Source organism: Erigeron canadensis, chromosome 7 (assembly GCF_010389155.1).
Source record: "Erigeron canadensis isolate Cc75 chromosome 7, C_canadensis_v1, whole genome shotgun sequence".
In the NCBI taxonomy this organism is placed as follows: Eukaryota; Viridiplantae; Streptophyta; class Magnoliopsida; order Asterales; family Asteraceae; genus Erigeron; species Erigeron canadensis.
This window is the reverse complement of record NC_057767.1, coordinates 35391571-35409939: the sequence shown is the minus strand read 5'-3', so window position 1 is coordinate 35409939 and position 18369 is coordinate 35391571. Positions and strand designations below refer to the sequence as shown.

The 18369-nt window shown below is 33.0% G+C and overlaps 4 protein-coding genes across 7 annotated transcripts; 2 read left to right on the top strand and 2 right to left on the bottom strand.

The window, feature by feature from the left end:
• The first annotated feature begins 122 nt into the window (after nt 1-122).
• LOC122607455 (protein RESISTANCE TO PHYTOPHTHORA 1, chloroplastic) lies at nt 123-1954 on the top strand. Of its 2 annotated transcripts, none has more exons than XM_043780431.1 (4): nt 123-407; nt 672-882; nt 1223-1392; nt 1677-1954. In XM_043780431.1, the coding sequence occupies exons 1-4, from the start codon at nt 162-164 to the stop codon at nt 1701-1703; spliced, it is 654 nt and encodes a 217-aa protein (XP_043636366.1). In that variant the 5' UTR covers nt 123-161; the 3' UTR covers nt 1704-1954. The 2 variants fall into 2 exon arrangements, with proteins under 2 accessions (XP_043636366.1, XP_043636365.1); XM_043780430.1 differs by lacking the exon at nt 1677-1954 and adding an exon at nt 1500-1670.
• Nucleotides 1955-2347: 393 nt separating this feature from the next.
• LOC122606920 (transcription termination factor MTERF4, chloroplastic) lies at nt 2348-5359 on the bottom strand. Of its 2 annotated transcripts, none has more exons than XM_043779812.1 (2): nt 5276-5359; nt 2348-4199 (listed from the first exon to the last, which is right to left on the bottom strand). In XM_043779812.1, the coding sequence occupies exon 2, from the start codon at nt 4174-4176 to the stop codon at nt 2602-2604; it is 1575 nt and encodes a 524-aa protein (XP_043635747.1). In that variant the 5' UTR covers nt 4177-4199; nt 5276-5359; the 3' UTR covers nt 2348-2601. The 2 variants fall into 2 exon arrangements, with proteins under 2 accessions (XP_043635747.1, XP_043635748.1); XM_043779813.1 differs by having other exon boundaries at nt 5288-5358.
• Nucleotides 5360-7608: 2249 nt separating this feature from the next.
• Nucleotides 7609-12310, bottom strand: LOC122607683 (exosome complex component RRP4 homolog). 2 transcript variants are annotated; one of them, XM_043780703.1, is made up of 7 exons: nt 12074-12310; nt 10861-10962; nt 10742-10787; nt 10580-10669; nt 9627-9692; nt 8957-9025; nt 7609-8325 (listed from the first exon to the last, which is right to left on the bottom strand). In XM_043780703.1, exons 1-7 carry the CDS (start codon nt 12238-12240, stop codon nt 7867-7869), a joined length of 999 nt encoding a protein of 332 aa, XP_043636638.1. In that variant the 5' UTR covers nt 12241-12310; the 3' UTR covers nt 7609-7866. The 2 variants fall into 2 exon arrangements, with proteins under 2 accessions (XP_043636638.1, XP_043636639.1); XM_043780704.1 differs by lacking the exon at nt 12074-12310 and adding an exon at nt 11073-11168.
• Nucleotides 12311-15852: 3542 nt separating this feature from the next.
• On the top strand, nt 15853-18135 carry LOC122607308 (BSD domain-containing protein 1). The gene is made up of 2 exons (XM_043780258.1): nt 15853-16317; nt 17037-18135. The coding sequence occupies exons 1-2, from the start codon at nt 15954-15956 to the stop codon at nt 17987-17989; spliced, it is 1317 nt and encodes a 438-aa protein (XP_043636193.1). The 5' UTR covers nt 15853-15953; the 3' UTR covers nt 17990-18135.
• Nucleotides 18136-18369: the final 234 nt, after the last annotated feature.

The window sequence follows — 18369 nt, the reverse complement described above, 5'->3', positions numbered from 1 at the left end:
GAAAAAAATAAAATAAACCTGGGAGGTCATTTTCAGCAACCATTTCAAACTAAGGGGTCTTTCATGAACCATCTTAATTAAAAGTTTCCAAATAAAACATTCTCATCCTCCCTTTTCTTATCTTTCCTTGTATCTTTGTTCTGTCCATTGAAGAACAGAACATGAATACTTTACTCCCAACATCCATTTACAAACCACCCCATGTTTCAAATTTCTTCTCTGTCAATCCTTCAATCCTTAAACTAACTCCCAGATTTCATGACAAATATTTCAATGTTTTTGTTGTTAATAGTAATGCATCTTCAAATGAACTAGACACAAAAACAGTAGAAGATGAGAATAGTCCTGAAGATGGACCCAAGATCTCGATACCGAGCGGTGTAACTATTGAAAAAGACCTTAAAAAGGTAACATGTGAATTCATTTCCTAGAATTTTTTTTTTTTTTTTTAAAGATTTACAAGAATGGGGTATATTTTTGTTTACATGATGCAAATATAAGTTTATAGAATTACTTGACATATTTATAAACTCTAACACATTGTGCATGTTTATAAGTGTGAAGAACTTGACAATAGATTAATTTACATGTTTTGTAAGCAGCAAATTGTAATGATATATAATACTTGTCTAGATTTTATATGTAAAGAGGTTTCTGTACCTATATAATAGGCTGTCCAAAAAACTGCTGCCACGTTTGCACCCAGAGCGTCTACGGCTTCAAAGAACCCGGCAGTACCTGGATCAACATTGTACACTGTTTTTGAGGTTCAAGCCTATGCATCAATGTTGATGGGTGGAGCTCTCTCTTTTAACCTCATCTTCCCTTCAAATGAACCCGATTTATGGAGATTAATGGGAATGTGGTCAATCTGGATGTTTAGTAAGTACCATTACCCGGTCTCATCATATATCTGCAGCTTATTTTTTTTTATTGCAACTTTAATCTATTTATGTCCAACTGGTTGAGCGGAAAAATTGGGTTAAACGGGTCGAAACTCACCCAAATCGATCTCTTTATTCAAAATATGATATCATACTGTTATATTTAAGTTAGACTGACAGAAATTTAAGACATTGAATTGTTTAATTATGAACAGAGTAGACCAAAAGTATTGACCTCAAACTTTTTGACCTGTTACACAACCTGCCCAACCCACCATTTCTGCAACTCAAGACAGTATTCTACTTTAGCCAATCTGATCAAGTTTGATTGTTTACAGCTATTCCTTCCCTTCGTGCACGCGACTGCTCAAAGAATGAGAAAGAAGCTCTTAACTATCTGTTCCTCCTTGTCCCGTTGCTGAATGTTACAATCCCGTTCTTTTTGAAATCTTTTGCGCTAGTCTGGTCTGCAGATACTGTTGCATTTTTTGCTATGTATGCATGGAAGGTATATTTCTTGTACATCTTTGACATTCAACACTGCAAATTCTATCTCACATGTGGCATTTTTGACTTATATAGTTTTAGATTTGGTTTGCATTTTAACTTAAACAGGATAAACGGGTTGGATCAAAAAATTCAGAAAAATGGGGAACATGTCAAACAGACTGCAACTTGCCCATAATCTACTGAAAACTGACCTTTTCAACCCAAACCCGTATTGACTCATTACCTGATCCAACCATCTTGCCACCTCTTTATCTCTAAATTGACTTGTATGTCAATCTGCAGCTAGGGTGGCTACAGAAAAGTGATTAATTCTAGTGAAGATCTTTCTGCAGAAAACTTTCTGGGGCTTGGAATTCCATAGTTTATTCAAGGACTCAGGGTCTGTTTACAATAGAGTAGGAGAATGTATATGGATATTCATATCCTATGTGATGTATGGTTGTAGTTGCATACTTGCATAGGTCTTGTATGTATATGTACAACTTGTGAAGAATAGGGATGAAAATATGAAATGTATACTTTTTGGGATTCATAAAGAAAAGAAATTATCATTATCTAAAGAATGGACTGCAATGGCTTTGATCGGAACCATACTTTTACAACCCTTAGTTTGTTATTTTTAAAGTACATTTGGGAAAACTCTGAAAATAACCTGAACTGACCGGTTACCCAGCTTGACATGCCCATTTTGCCACCTCCAAGTGAATATAGGTTTGACTTTTTGAGATTAAAATGACCAAAAAAAAGAAGTTAAAAGTCTCTGAGCTAACCGCAGATGGACATAATAACTCACTTAGCTCCCTGTAACAAAATGTGCAATATCATGTGGTTCCTGAACTATCCTGAAAAAGGTCATAGAAGATAAACAAAACTAGGGCACGACTTTTTTTTGCCAGAAACACTTCATCACCCTCAAGCAAACATTATATCCACTACTCAAATAGCATGCAAGGTAAATAGAATGATAACATTACTTCATTTTCATCTTGTTACAAATAAACTTACTGATAAGCATTCACGAACATCGAACAACATCATATACATAAACGAGTGCAAATCGCAACTTCTTCATCCTCCTTTAGACTCATTCTTTCTATATCAATTATAAAATGCTGATACATGAGAAACAAAACTTAAATGATCTAATAAAGGTCATATTAGCTAATCTAATAACAGTTCACTCATAAAGGTTCCATTTTTACGGGCCCTACAAGTACTCTTCATCACTGTCCTCATCATAATCAGAATCTGATTGGTCATTTCTGGGTTCCATCAAAGTGTTCATATTAAATGATGAATCATCTTCCATTTCCTCCATATCTATCGTGTCATAATTCATCCTCTGTTCAAATTTTGAATCAGAACAGTTAAGCAGCCATGCAAGTGAACATTTAAGTCCCTTCTTGGCAATCATCCGGTGCCTTGGTCTTATGGTTGACTCCAAACCGTAAGTGAAAAAGGCTGGAAACTCAACCAACTCGTCCAACTCCCGCCCCATCTTGCTTTGGAAATAATCAAAATTGAGTTTCATTATGTCCATATTCAAAGCAAGTAATTGTGGACACCCGACAGCCATCTTCTTCACTTGATCCAATGAGAATCCACAAGTTTTCAGAAAGTCTACATGCTTCACAATTGGTGTGTTAGTCAAACTTACTATCTGTGGCATTTTCTCTATAGCTTTCCCGAAATCTTCACGACTAAAACCAATTTCAGAGTTGAGGAAATTATGCTGTTTTTCTAACCTTGGGCCAAGGTCCAGTCCTAGAATTTCAGGATATTGTGCAATTACAGACGAAATAGATGCCTCTCGCACACCAAATTCCATTAAAAACTTAACATTTGGTTTAACCTTATCTTGTAATCCGAACCCAAGTATTTGTGGTCGTTTTTCTATCAATCGGGCCACAGCTAGTGATGGGATTCCCAAACTTTCAAGATATTCAACAAAGGGTTTGATCACTCTCCCAACTCTCATTCCTAAAACTTCTGGATATCTAGTCAAAAGCCCGCCAATTTCTCTTCTTGCAACTCCAATCCCAACTAAATAAGCCACAGATGTGCTCATTGTACCCTCAAGTTTATATCCCAATACCTCTGGATACTTTTCAAGAACCCGAGGAATGTCAACTGGTTTAATGTCCATGCCCTCGAGATACTTAACAACGGGTGCTAGGTCCACGACAACACTAGCATGAAGAACCTGAGGGTATCGCCTCAAAAAGTCCGTCAAAGTAGATCTCTTAACACCCAATCTTCCCAAATAATCAAGGACAGGGATCATATTTTTCTTCACACTACAACCAAGAACAAGAGGATAATTGTTTATGTCTTCAATTGTTAAGCCAAGAGTGTGAAGAAAATCCACACGCTCCTTCATAACGTCAACTGTCACAGGAAGCTCCAAACCATCAAGCTCATCTGGTTCAATGCCAATACCTCTTAAAAAATCATAAACACGGGCTCGATTTGCAATCCTCTCATTCTTCATTTCTAGCAAGCTAGCACGGCCATATAATGATGACGCTCCTCCTTGTTTTCGACTCGTACGGGGAGAGTCTGACTTGGAAGTAGACGAACCTACTGAGTTAGACGTATAAGATCTACTCGTAATGGAGCACCGCAATTTTTTAACGAAATCCATTCTTGTTTTGTAATGACTTGAAACCAAAAATGTTGAGGCAGCAGTTGTTAGGGGCTTGCAAAACGTAAGGGACGATATCTCGTGGTGCATCATCAATATACTTGATTTTGGTATATAACTATAGCCAATTATCTTCATGCTTGTTACACATCCAAAAGAATCTGCATTTTAATAAAATTACCGTACAAAGTTAGAAGTTTGCTCGTCAAAAGTACCAACACCATTTTATCTTACTCAAAAAATTACAAACACAAAAGAGATCAATTAAACGTCCATTATAACAACTGTAGTTACAATATAGTATGACAAATTGCTAATAAGCAACGATACTACTTAATCCGGCATAAACTCAATACATGCAGAAAAAATAGAACTTAAAGGTTTGATCTCTCACAAAATATATGAGAAAGTAGAGCAGAGCAATGAAAATGCATAAATGACAAAATACTGTCAGTAACTACTACAACCGAACTGAGTAGTACATAAAGTCTGTAACTAATTACATTTCCCTCAGTCTCTTCTATGTATCTCAATAATCCGAATTGCTGATAAGCGGAGATGTTAGGCAAAACTTTTATATAGTTCCACATGTATGAACTTAAGGTCCATTATTTACAATAAACATCAAAATGTAACAGTTACAATAATACTCGTGGTTACGACTTACGATATAGTTTTTTGACAAACAGGGGTGATACTGAGCATATATTGAATCTAAAGAAAAATATAAACACATGGATAATGAGTAACAAATAATTATATGTCAGAAAACATAAAAAAAAAAAAATAACAATTACAATAGCGAGTACGATAAATTGTTATATATACATTATAATTACGCATACTATTTCTCTTATTTAGGACTAACTGTGATATGAGTAGAGATGTTAAACCTAAGGATAATCACTAACAAGAAAATAATAGAATATATCGGGCGACGATAGTTTTCAAGTCATATGAAAACTACCAGCAGGAAATGAATGCATTTAAGCTCGATTACATACAAAAAACTTAGAAATGTAACAATCACAGTAAATAATACAGAAATTATAACTATGTATTCTATTATTTTTTTCTAAATCACATACAAGTTGCTATAGATACTATTCATAATTTCGAGATTATATATATATATATATATAAACAGAAATGTAAAACCTTAAGGATTAAACATATAGATATAGAATAGTTTGTATATAAATTGACCAATCTAATGGAAAATTAGTGAAGGAATTACCGGTGAAATTACCGGAAAACGCCGGTGAACGGAGGAGCAAGGCGGTGGCTACTGGTTGGAGTTATGAGATGCTTGAAAGTGTGTGTTTGGATAATGTTACTTGAGTGTTAATTTAGCCCTTATACTATGGCTGTTTGCTTATTTGACACCCTGTAAAATAAGTTTGCTTATGTTCCGTCTTTATTTTATATTTTTTCTCTCCTATAACAAGTTAACCAATAACCATTACCATTAAAACAAACGCGTTTGTTTTTCATATTCGATTAAGGTAAACAAATTGTTGTTGGAAAGGTAGAGGTGAAGGTAAGATTCATTATTGCATCTAATGATGCACACAGTCTAGAGAAACTATTTTGCATTAATATGTCATTATATCATTTTAATCTATGCATCTACTATCTAGTAAAATTGTTAATATAATAAATTTTAAACCATAAGATGGTTTAGACTTTGACTCGTTGAATCACATGAGGAATAATATCTTACACTCAATATGAGGTCTTATAACATCGTGAAACAGCATAGTAACTTTTTTAGGTGGTTATCTACACATTATACTTCTAGACTTCTATAACTAACACTACAACAAAATGTTTCTTTATTCACTTCTTTTTAGTATAGATATTCAAAATGATATCAAGTTCTCACACTTAGAAGTGTGAACATATTGTTAAATTTCTACACATTTGAAAGTGTGAATATATTGTTACAAATCTTCACAAGTAGAAATGTGAATATTTTATCATAATACTTCACACTTACAAATATTTCACACTTTCAAGTGTGAAGATATTATCATAATTTTTTACACTTTTGAGTGTGAAGTAATATGACAAACTTCACACTTTTATCTTAGAAGTGTGAAGATATTTGGCTCAATTATACATCAAAATGCTTCATGTAATACAATGGAATTTCATATTCAAACAAGAATATAATATAATATTATTTGCAAACTGAAAATTCAGAATCTGGAAAACAAGAGATTCTCATTTATGAATTCCACGTACAATCTATTCAATGAGATTTTCATCCCTTTTTTTTTACAAGTACAATCAATTTTCCAGTCATTTTTGTTCAATAAAGCCTGTAAACTATACAAACTAAATCAAAAAAGGCTGTAAACTACACAAACTAGATTCTTTGACTTGTAATGTTCTCACACAAATTGCGATAGCACATACTGCTTGATCATTCTTGTATATTGATACTGGAAGTTCACTCTAACGATATCATTCATAACCTGCAAATTAAAATTTTATAAATTCCATGATCTATATAAATCTACAGCTACATATACTAAAGAATATTTGAAAACGTAAGATAAAATTGTTAAAATAGGGAATGATAATGCAAACCTCATGTAACATTGACTTGTGAGTATGAGTAGAAGTCGATGATAAAGACTTGTGAGGAACATAAGGAACAAAAGAAGGCTGGAATGGTTTTTGATGGAGCAGTGGAGTATCAAGTGTTGAGAATTGGAGTATCAAGTGTTCCCTTTTTCAGCTGCATGTTCCATACGTGCAATGGCATCATATAAACACTTTTCTATGTCGAGCAAAGCAATAACCTGGCCATGCTCTACAACAGGCCAAGTGTCTAAATTTCCCTGCAGTTTGCGAAATGTCGGTTTCTAGATTAACAAGGTGTGCTGCAAATATCAGTAGCAGATACAGAAAACAGATGTAGGATCAGCACCATGTAACTTTATGCTTATAAAAGGTTTTCAAAGTTCTACAACAACTCCAAAATTCAAGAATCAAACATGTATAAACAATTACTGATAGAAATACTAACCTTGCACCATCTTTTGCAGGGCTTCCACGGCAAGAGTATCAGCAAGTACAAAAACAGGATTTCTTGTCATCACTTTTGAGACAGGTCTATTCTCCTATTAGAGTTAACTACAACAAATTTATCAATTATTCACACTTTTTTGTTCACATTTTATGAAAGTGTGAATTTTTTAAAAATTTAGGCATGGGCCTAAACTTAAAAATTAAAAATGAGGATTTAAAGATGATCATTGATTTTTAAAGACGACGATGAGGATTTATAAATGATAGATTGATTATGTCCAAAGAACTCATCAAATGTTTCGTAGTTGTTTCTCGGCCCCTCTTCAGATCATTCTTCTCCACGACCACACCCACGAATCCACTAACGGGACTACATTAGATAGAGATATAGCACTATCAAAGAGGTCCAAGTGATTCTCATTTTTTTACTGCATTGAACCATAAATAAGACCATTAATGTTGAACATTTCAAAGATATCCAAGTGAGAACTATGAACTATCCACTTATTAGTCTCTAACAAGAGCTATAACTGACAATGTTAAGTGTGTTGTTCACACCTTAAAACATTCAATATATAATAATAAAAATAGTTGTCAATTTTGAGAGAGAAAAAACACAAAAAAATAGATAAACATTTAAGCAAAACATGAACCAGCTGAATTTAAGTTGATCCGTAACTTAACCAATCACATCAATTGTAATACAAATTACTTTCTATTCATGACTACAAACTATTTCTACTTTGCTTTCCAGATACAGCTTGTTAATTCTGTTGCCAGAACCCCAATTTAACGTTTCTTTCGAGTGGTCAAGCTTCTTCGCTCAGCTTCTTTTTCAGCAACCAAAACAAAAAACTCAGCACCAAGCATGTCATGTATATCAGGACACTTGGAGGTGCTTAAATCAACAGTTTCAAGAATCACATCAATGGTAATACTAAATCCCAACGTAGACAATACCCTGATAGCATTTGCAATCCTGCATATGTTTTGCCTCGTCTCCAATGGAGTGTAAGTATGTTCTTGTTCTTCAAGGGTCATTGAAGTACGAGATTTCTCAGTTTGTATGTCGGGTTTACTGGGTTCATCTTCTACCATGTTATCTTTGGTTTCAACATGTTCACCAACCCATATGAACCCGTTACATCCGAGTATCAAGTCTATTCCATACTGTTCTAATTGGTGGAAATGTTGTTTGCGCCTCTTTACTAGATATGGAGATATCGTTAACATTTGACCCCTTTCTAACTGTACAAAGAAATTTAGTATCACAGATCAGTTTGGAAAATCATTAAACTGCTAAATAATTGCATCTCAAATGATCGTCCAACAACTACAATATAGTCAGATGATTAAAAGAAAGTTATATAACAAAGTCAGGTGGCACTTCAACCTATTTGCTTATAAATTAGTCAATTCAGACAGTTTTTATGTGGCGAGAATATCGGTGAGAAGAAAATCGCCAATATTTAAAAAGACATTGTTTGGACAAAAGTGTTTCCGGTCAACCAGAAGCGACCTGTTTTGTCCACTACCGAACCAACCAAGTTACAACTTCTATCACTCTGAAGCATATAATAGGCTCTAGATGACTTACTGAATGACAACTGCTATGGTATAAACAGAATAGTGACTAACTTACTAACCCACTACAAAAGAAGGCTAACATCTGCTTATAATGAATGATACTTGGAATTTTATATATTAAGCTTTCTAGATTAACATCAATATACTTAAGACTTGATACCCAATCTATTTTTACTCATTTGAAGGTTTTTAACTTTTTATAACCCCCGGGCACCACAATCTCTTCAAAACAATACGCAAGCTTGTATACAGAAATGACAAAGAAAGACCAATATAGGCACACAAGTCAAACCTTCCCATATTTCTGACTTCTTGCTTGCAATTGTAGACTCCCATCACGCATGAAATCACGAACTTCAGCCTAGAAGAAAATCGAGCACATGATTATAGCAAGATATCAGAAGTAGCAGTGTTGAACCATATGATATTTTGAAATTGGTCACTTTAGGCTACACTTCATCTCAAACAGATCAAATGGGTCAAATAAAAACACACAAATGAAAGACGGGTCACGGGTTGAAAGTGGATAAAATGAATTTAACAAAATTTAACTCTTGTAAAATTGAATATAAAGATTATATAGGTCAACGCAACCTGGCTCATTTAATCCCGTACTACAATAAAACTACAAGTTTCAACAACGCAAACCCATTTTGACCTACCAGCCTAGCCCGCCCATTCTGCCACCTTTAAAATACATACAAAATTATTTGACATAGTAGTCCCCTTATCAACTCAATTTATGACCCGCCCACAAATAACTGAATAAGCACATGCAAGTGAGAAGGAAACTGAAAATGCAAGGCTAAAAAGCAATCCTAGTAAAAATTAAGGACTTCTCCGATCAAAACCATTCGGTAATCTGACCGATATCAACTTTTATTTGCATATCATAAAGCAATACTGAGTGAAAGAAGAAACTAGACACTAGTTTCAGAAAACAGGTGAGGTTATAAACTTACACAGATGACATCATTCTCTTCAAAAATGCTACGCATATTGAGCTCGTCAACTGCAGTTCGCCGTCTCTATAAAGTTGAGGGAACAAATATGAGAAAGACAAAGCACACAAAATCAAACAGGCTTGGGGATAACACAAAAAATTTGATAGTACTCCTCTTGAAGTGTTAATCATCAAAACATATCCTTACTCAATTGTAGCAATTAAATGAAAGCCACAAAGAGCAAATGATACATGACTGACTCGTGATTCAAGGTCTGTAGATTGCATATAATAGTTAAAACTGAAGAGTTCCACGTAAAATTATACTTCCACTACATATACATAACTAGTTTCGTATCGCATGGAGTATCCAAGACAAAAAACCGGTATTTAAGACATATCGCAATTTTGTGAGCTGAGAGGTATCTTAGGTATTAGATTATTAGTCAAAGATTTTGTGTCTCACTCACCATAATATATTATTATATTTGTCAGGTTAACAGAGAATTTAAGACATATCGCAATTTTGTGTGCTGAGAGGTATCTTATGTATTAGATTACTAGTCAAATACTTCGCTTAAACTAAGCATCTGTTAAAGAGGAGGGGTCAGATTAACAGAGGATTTAAGACATATCGCAATTTTGTGAGCTGAGAGGTATCTTAAATATTAGTCTATTAGATTATTAGTCAAAGACTTCACTTAAGCTAAGCATCTGTTGAAGATGAGGGGTGTTCTTAATAAGTTAGTTCATAAGTTGTAGATGTTGAACAGGACCAAACCAACAGTAAAGAAAAAAAATCCTTTGATGAAAATCTAGAAATGAACTGCACTGAACAAAGCTGATTTGGTTCAGTCCCAATTCGTATTTTCTGGTTTTATTAGTTCAGACCAAATTTTGCCTACCCTTACGGAGTTTAGGCTATTGACAATAACACAAATGTTGGTCATCAAAACCTAGAGGAAGATGTACCTGGATGCCATCAGGCAAATTCATTGAAGAAAGCATCAACACTGCATCTTGGCTAAAATTAATCTCCAGTCTCCACCGCTTTGCAGCAACCTTCACATACATAAACGAATAAAAGATATATAATAAAAAGGAACAAATGTAGGATATACAGCTGTGACATACCTCGATAACACGACCTACTATGATATCACCAACTTCAGGCTTATACCTAAAACGATATTAAATCCATCATTTAGCTTTAACACTGTCAAAATCAGTTTAGAGTGAACTTATTCAAGTACCTGGCTCTCAAAGTGCGTACATAAACCAGCTTATTTACACGCTCAATTACTCCACAAACAGTTGCCACAACCTCGCCCTCAAGCTCGGTAGTCCCATGACCCCTAATAACTTATGACATTAGATATGAAAGAGAACGAAAAGAAGTAAAACAATACTTATATTTAATGAACAGAAGTGCACGTAGTTTTTCATCACAAATTGGTTCTTTTACCAACAGTCTTGAGTTTTCCGCATAACATAGCAGCGTACACTTTCGTTTGTCCCAATTTAGCCCTTGTAGTTTTCTTCTGTAATCTGGGTTATTACAATAGAGTTTCATGTCCCGCTTGGGTCATTTTGTAATAAGAAAACGGCTTTCAAAATGGAAGACATTATGTGTACCACAACTTTTACCCATATGCAACAAACTTAGTACAGTACAAAACATGTAGCCTTTTCATGTAAGGTTAAAATAGTCTATCAACATGAATTTCGTTGCTTTAAGGATAAAACTTGTATATGTATACACGTCACCTGACTTTCAAATTTTACAACTTTGATGTATAAAACTCAAACTTATATATAAAGGCGTCAAATTTACATAAATTGTTATACAACAACCACCATAACCAACCACTGTGGGGCGGGGTATAGGAAAGGTGCAATGTAGACAGTCATACTTCAGCCCGAAAGTAAAAAGGCTGCTTTCACGTGTGTCAAACTTACCACATCATTACTCATATATATAGGTAGCAAAATTAACGGAATGGGAAACGGGTCAATACGGGTTCGGGTCAAAATGGCCAGTTTTTATACTGGGTCGAATTGGGTAGCGGTCAAAACGGGACATCTTAAAACAAGTTGCAAACTTGCAATAGTATTCAAAATGGGTCAAAATGCAATATCCAAACTCCACTGTAAATGGAGACCACAAAAGGGGAACACGCTTTTTAAATCTCCCAATCGAACCTGATTTCTCAAAATTTATTTTACAAATCTACCCATTTAGACCCATTTACATAGTTGCAAGCTTTGCAGCCATCCAAAGTTTCAAACTTTATAAAAAGTTACCCAAAACCTACCCAGTTATTGCCGGCTCTACTCAAAAATTTGGAAAGAAACAACAAAAAACATTTACATATATTAGTATATAGATATAGATATGTGTATATGTGAGTTGTTAGTAATAATAATAGTAACGATGAATAAGTGAAAGGGGAATGGAGTGAATACTTGAGAACACCGTCTTCATGATTAACAGGAATGGTATCGGCAACAGTAACAGAAGCATTATTATTATTATTGGAATTATTAGAGAAAGATTCGAGTTGTTCGATGGCTCTTTGTAATCTTATTTTTTGTGTTTGATTTAGCTGTACTTCCATCCCTCCTCCTCTCATTGTTTCTGCTTTTTGTTTGTGTTTCTAGGGGGAAATTTTTTTATACATGTATAAACCCTAAAACCCTCTATTTGTGTGCTTTTGTTTAAAGCAACATGAGTTACTGTGATTAATGATGTGTAAAAAACGGGTCGGGCAAGTCCGGGTACCCGGAATTGAAACCGAGGAAAACCACTTTTTAAAAAGATGTAGAAATACTATTATAAAAAATGACTAGCAAGATGCTAGAGGACTCCAATACAAACACCAATATTAACTTTTCATATAAGACAAGCAAATTACATAACAATAAAAATGCAGCCTAAACCAAAGTTATAGATAACATCAGTGGTAGCTCCTTTAAATCTTGATGATAACCATAATTGGTAATACACATTGATCTCAGCCATAACAAATTCCAGAGATGGTTTGATGTGGTTAAATACATGTTTATTTCTTGTTGACCATATATACCAAATGGCAATCATAATAATAGTATGAACCACTTTCTTTTTCATACTGTCTCCGACACACCCTTTATGAATCTCTAGTAAGTCCTGGAAGGAGAAAACAAAAATAAGAGAAATGTTACACTATTCATAAGCTAGCTGATTTGAATTGAGTACTTAGAACTGGTTTCAAAAATCAAGATAGAACTGGGAATTGTAAATTGGTTTCAAAAACTGGTTTGGGGAGATGTCATAATCTCTTCGATCCTTTCATTTATGTGACAAAATAAAGATAACCAAAGTTCAAACTTTGACAATGGTATTTTTTGGCATTTAATTAGGGTAGTATTAATTTACAATTTGTTGTTAAAAAAAAAAAGTTTTTGAGCCGGATTTTATGTTTCTAACAAGTTTCTCTTTATTAAGACAATCCATTTTTTATTTTTTTTATTTTTTTAAAGTTTCTAGCCGGTTTTTTATTATTATTCTATTGTTTAAGTGAAATTATTAATCTATATAATTATTAAAACAGTAGGAATCCGAACGATTCTAAGACATCCTCAACTAAAAATTATCTTATAACATTGCCACATAGGATAAATCTTATGTAGCATCTCCACATATTTTTTAATAATATTTTTCTATTCTTAAAATAAAATTAATTTAAATATTAAAAAGTAATGACTTACCTAATTTCTAATGCTATATAGGTATTAAAATCTATTTATTTTAGCTAAAAATTTGTTTTTTTTCCTAACCAAAATTGAAGATCACGTGTAATTAAATACATCATCGATAGCTACTTTGATTATTGAAACATGGACCTACGTATAATATAGTGTATATTAGAATTAAAAGTTTTATTTATCTAACTTTTTATTTTATTAAAATAAGTATTGGGTTGTTTTTAGATTTTTATGTATGTAATTGGTTGGTTTTTTTGTTGATTTATAATCATTTGTAAAAATCGATTACCATTTTGACATACATACAATAAGACATATTGGGATATTTTTTGAATTTCATTGTTGCTATGTATTTTATTGAAAATATGTTATAATCTTTCTTTATAACGTATGTAGTCGAATCCAGATTCGACACATGTTGTTTAATGTTTTTGTTGACCGGTTTTACGATATTTTAATTAGCCGAACATCGTGCGGGTATTAATAATTTAAGTAATCACTATTTGCATTCTAAAACATGTATAAATAGGTAGGTTGGGTTAACTATAGTTACAACACCAAAATGTTCTCAAAACACTCCAAAAATTAGCAATAATAATCAAATACTAAAAATTCAAAACTAAAAAATCAAAGGTGAAAAAAATCAAATAATTGAAGCAAACTATCAAAGATGTCCTCGTTTGTACTACTATTGATTACCTGTTGATCGACGATCCACTTTTATTAGTTTAACTTCGTTATATTACAATATTTATTAAAGATACCATCATTTCCTCACTCATTTAAGTTTTCAGTTTTGCGCAAAGGATGATTTGTCTAATACTCTTCAAGAGAATCTTAAAACATGAAGATTGTAAGTGATTTAAGCAAATGAACAAACATAATCTTGGCATATATCAATTGCTAACCAAACTCCAATACATATATTGTTTTGACTTTTGAGAGCTTGATATGCTCAATATATTCAACAAGTTTATGATATTTATGGTGCGTTTAGTTGGTGAAAATATCCCTTGTTTTCCATTTTTGTTTTTGAAGAAAACATGAAAAACATGAAACGCATTCAAATCATACTTTTTCAAAAAAGTTTTACATGAAAATAAAAAACATTGTTTTCCACTTTCCTATGGAAAATTGAAAAACAATTTTTTTATTATTGTTTTTCCCTTTTCATTTTTTAAATTTTGAAAACCTCAAACTGTTTTTCATTTTTTAACTTTGAACGCGTTTCTAAAACTTTTATTTGATTTCTAGAGATGAAAACTCTTTTCATTTTCTAAAAAAATTAAAATTAAAATTAAAAAATATTTACATTTAAACGCACCCTTAGAGTCTTTAAGTTAATTTTGCTAATAATTAAGCATTTTTACATGACCTACACTTAATTTGATTTGACCAAATCATGTTGTCTAGTTTTTGTTTTTTTTTTCATTTCTATAAAGTTGTATTGTAAAGTTCTAACTTGATTTATGTTGAGGGCAATGATAAATCACTTGGTTTAAGATTACGTATAAAAAATTGGTTAGAATGGGATATAAATATGCCTATTTAAAATTAAAATTTATATAAAGCCGAAAAGAAATCCCTACTATAAGTAACAAAAATATGATAATGTACAGAAAAACAGACTAATACACACATTGATAAAAAAATATTTCGCACCAACTAAACTAAAATGACTTACTCTCACCAAATAAGAGTAAACCTTAAAGGTGAAGAGTGTGATTACCCCCATGTCAAAATTTTGGCAAGCCAATGAGAAAATGTTTTGTGTCTTCTTGACAGCCACGTCAAACTATGTCAGAAAATGCTTATGCTTAGTTCAAGGATGTGATTGTCAAATGTTACCGGCTCAAATTTCAGATCATAAAACTACCTTTATATATGAAAAAAAACCCCAATAACTTTACATACTCTCAACGTCTACTTTCATTATTATGATGTTGCTCATTTGGAAGTTCTATACCACATGCCAATTGATGTCGAAATCAAAGGGCAATGATACCATATGTCAATCTTTGTCGATGTTCCATGCCAATACATTCATGTCGATCACCTTTACCCTAATATTTTACATGACAATGTTTAACAAACATAAAAGTAGAATTTTGTTTATCTAATCAATCATCAATAGATGGATTGGTATATGGTTGAACATGAGACTTAGAGGTCTTGAGTTTCAAATCCTGGTATGAGCAAAAATGCTCTCAGGAATTGAGACATGAGTTTTTTTATAATGGGTTTCCTCTATAATTAGAGTTGGGTATATGAAGATATAATGCTAAGTTAAAAAGGAAAAAAAAAAAAAAAAAAAAAAAAGAAAAGGATTGTTTATCTGAATCATGGGTTGGGCTCCAAATATTAAAAAGAGCCCAATTGATGACATAATAACAGTAACACTCGATAGTTAGATTGTCACTATTATATATCTCCCTCCCCCATAAATCCCACTATATATATTGCTTCTTCAATCTTTTTCACTCATTATTTATATCCCTCCCCTTAATTTACACGCAATTCTTTCCTAATTATTTTTTTCATATTCATAACATAAGAATAATTTTTGATTTTTTTCAATCAATTAAATTATATATTTCAAATGAATTTCTTCAAATCTATATTATTAGACAATAATGATCCTGAGGTACAAAATATAGATACAGATAATAATAATCAATCTCCAAATCATCAAAAACCTGAAGAAGAAGAAGTTGAAAACACGAAGTTGCATTCCGGTGAAGTTTCCGGCGGTGGCGGTGGATTGTGGAGCTTTGGAGATCTGGTGAAAACTATATCGACTAGATCGGAATCAGTACTTGAAACTTACCGGCGTGATCTCAAGGAATTCGGATCCGGATTGCGAAAAGAATCCGATTTGTTTCGTGAAGTTGCCAGCCGTGCTGTTAAGGAGCTGCCTGAAGTTGGAGCGTCGGCGATTGACGGTGTTTTGAAGTCCACGGCAGGTAAGGTCTAATATACAATTATATACACACACACACACACATATATATATATACACACTCGCACATATGCTTATATTATTTTTGCATATTGTTACTTTGGAAATAGTATTGTCCACAAAATTAGTAGGTTTACATTCAGAAACATATCGAACATGTGTCGAAAATGAATACCTTATTTAGGAATGCATAAAAGTAGAAAAGAACATAGTGTCATATGTCAAGTGCTGAAAAATTATGTATCTATGATTTTTTATTTTTTTTAATTATATGCATTTTCTGTACATTTGTTTCTCTTGACGTATATGACATATACGAATGTCAATCTAGCGAATTTGTCGCCTATACATGTAGATACGAGCATTGTTCTTATTTTTTTTAGTGTTCTTATGTGATCAAACTTGTATAAGCTGTTGTAAAGAAGTTTAAATTGCTAAAAGAGTTTAGTACGATGAAACTTTTCATTTCGTGAAAAAGGTAGAATGGATTATGTATCTTAATCGTGTCTGTATCATAAAATTTTCTGCATTGACACAAGTCAACACTCAAATGAATAACACGCTTCTGCATTAGAATCATTTCCATTTTGTTTATTTTGTTAGAATTGTAGTCTTTTTCTTTTCATAAGGTGCTGAGTATGTATATGAATTAGTACAATTCATTTACAATGAGCAAGATATATATATTCTAATAATGTTAAATATTTTTTTCTTCTGAAACAGATGTTTTTCGAGAAACTTCTAATGTTGATGATTCAGATACTTTGGAAACAGTTCAGAATTCAAGAGTGTACAGCCGTTTTGATTCTCAACTGAATGTAATTCAAAGTGATATTAAGACTTACCGTGACGATCCCGAGGATGTGGATGAGTATAATAAGTGGAAGATAGGGTTTGTGTTGAGTGATAAGGAAAGTGAAATTGAGAAACTGATTGGAGACAATGGAAATGTTGAAGGAATTTATAGAAAAGTTGTTCCAGATGAGGTTGATAGTGGAACATTTTGGTGCCGGTATTTTTATAGGGTGTATAAGCTTAAACAACAAGAGGACTTGAGGGCTAATTTTGTGAGAAGATCGCTTAACGTGGATGATGAGGAAGAATTGAGTTGGGATGTCGATGACGATGAAGAAGAAAGTGATTTGCCTGAAACTGGAAAGAAACATAGTTCTCTTGTTGCTGATGATGATATGGAGAAGAACAGTTATGTTACTATTGTTGACAAAATTAATTTAGAGGCGGCAAAACCAAGTGATGGAAACGCATCTGATATGAAAGTTGAGTCAGTGCCAAAAACCATTGAAAATCATGATAGTATTGAAATTACTGATAAAGATGATCTTGAAGAGGATGTAAAGAGGGAAACGGATGTTGCTAGTGTTGATAAGGACACCAAGGATGACCTCAAACCAAGTGGTGGAAATATGTCTGATGAAAAGGTTGAATCAGTGACAAAAATCGAGGAAAACCCCAAGACATCATCACAGGAGGAAGAAGATCTTGAGTGGGATGAAATTGGGGATATTGGGGACAATGATGAAAATAGCATTTCACATAGTGAAACCTCAAAGAAAGGTGACGTGTTTAAGCGGTTGAGTACTCCTCAAGAAGATGAAGATTTAAGCTGGGATATAGAAGATGATGATGAGCCTGTGAAAGCTAATAGCTGTAAGTAGTTCCTGTTTGTATTCCATTGCTTGTAATCACTAATAGATTTGTTATAATTGTATTTACACTATCATTGTTTTATGGCAGCATAATTGAAACATAATCAGTTATTTTGTTATTTTTTTGAAATTGAGTGATCGGTTTTTGTTGATAATGATAACAGTTTTTGTAGTTGTAACTATTTAACCGGTCAGACTGTTTAATCTTTGAACTTTAAAGACTAATAATAGTAATCCACAAATTTTAAAAGCTTCTGCGTAACTACTAAATACTAATAAAGTACTACCTATTTATAATAGTGTTCTTCAATCCTGTTGGTTCAGAAAGATGCGCTTTATGTTGGCAGACTTGCATTATCTATCGGTTCTTGTTGATGAGGATACCAGTC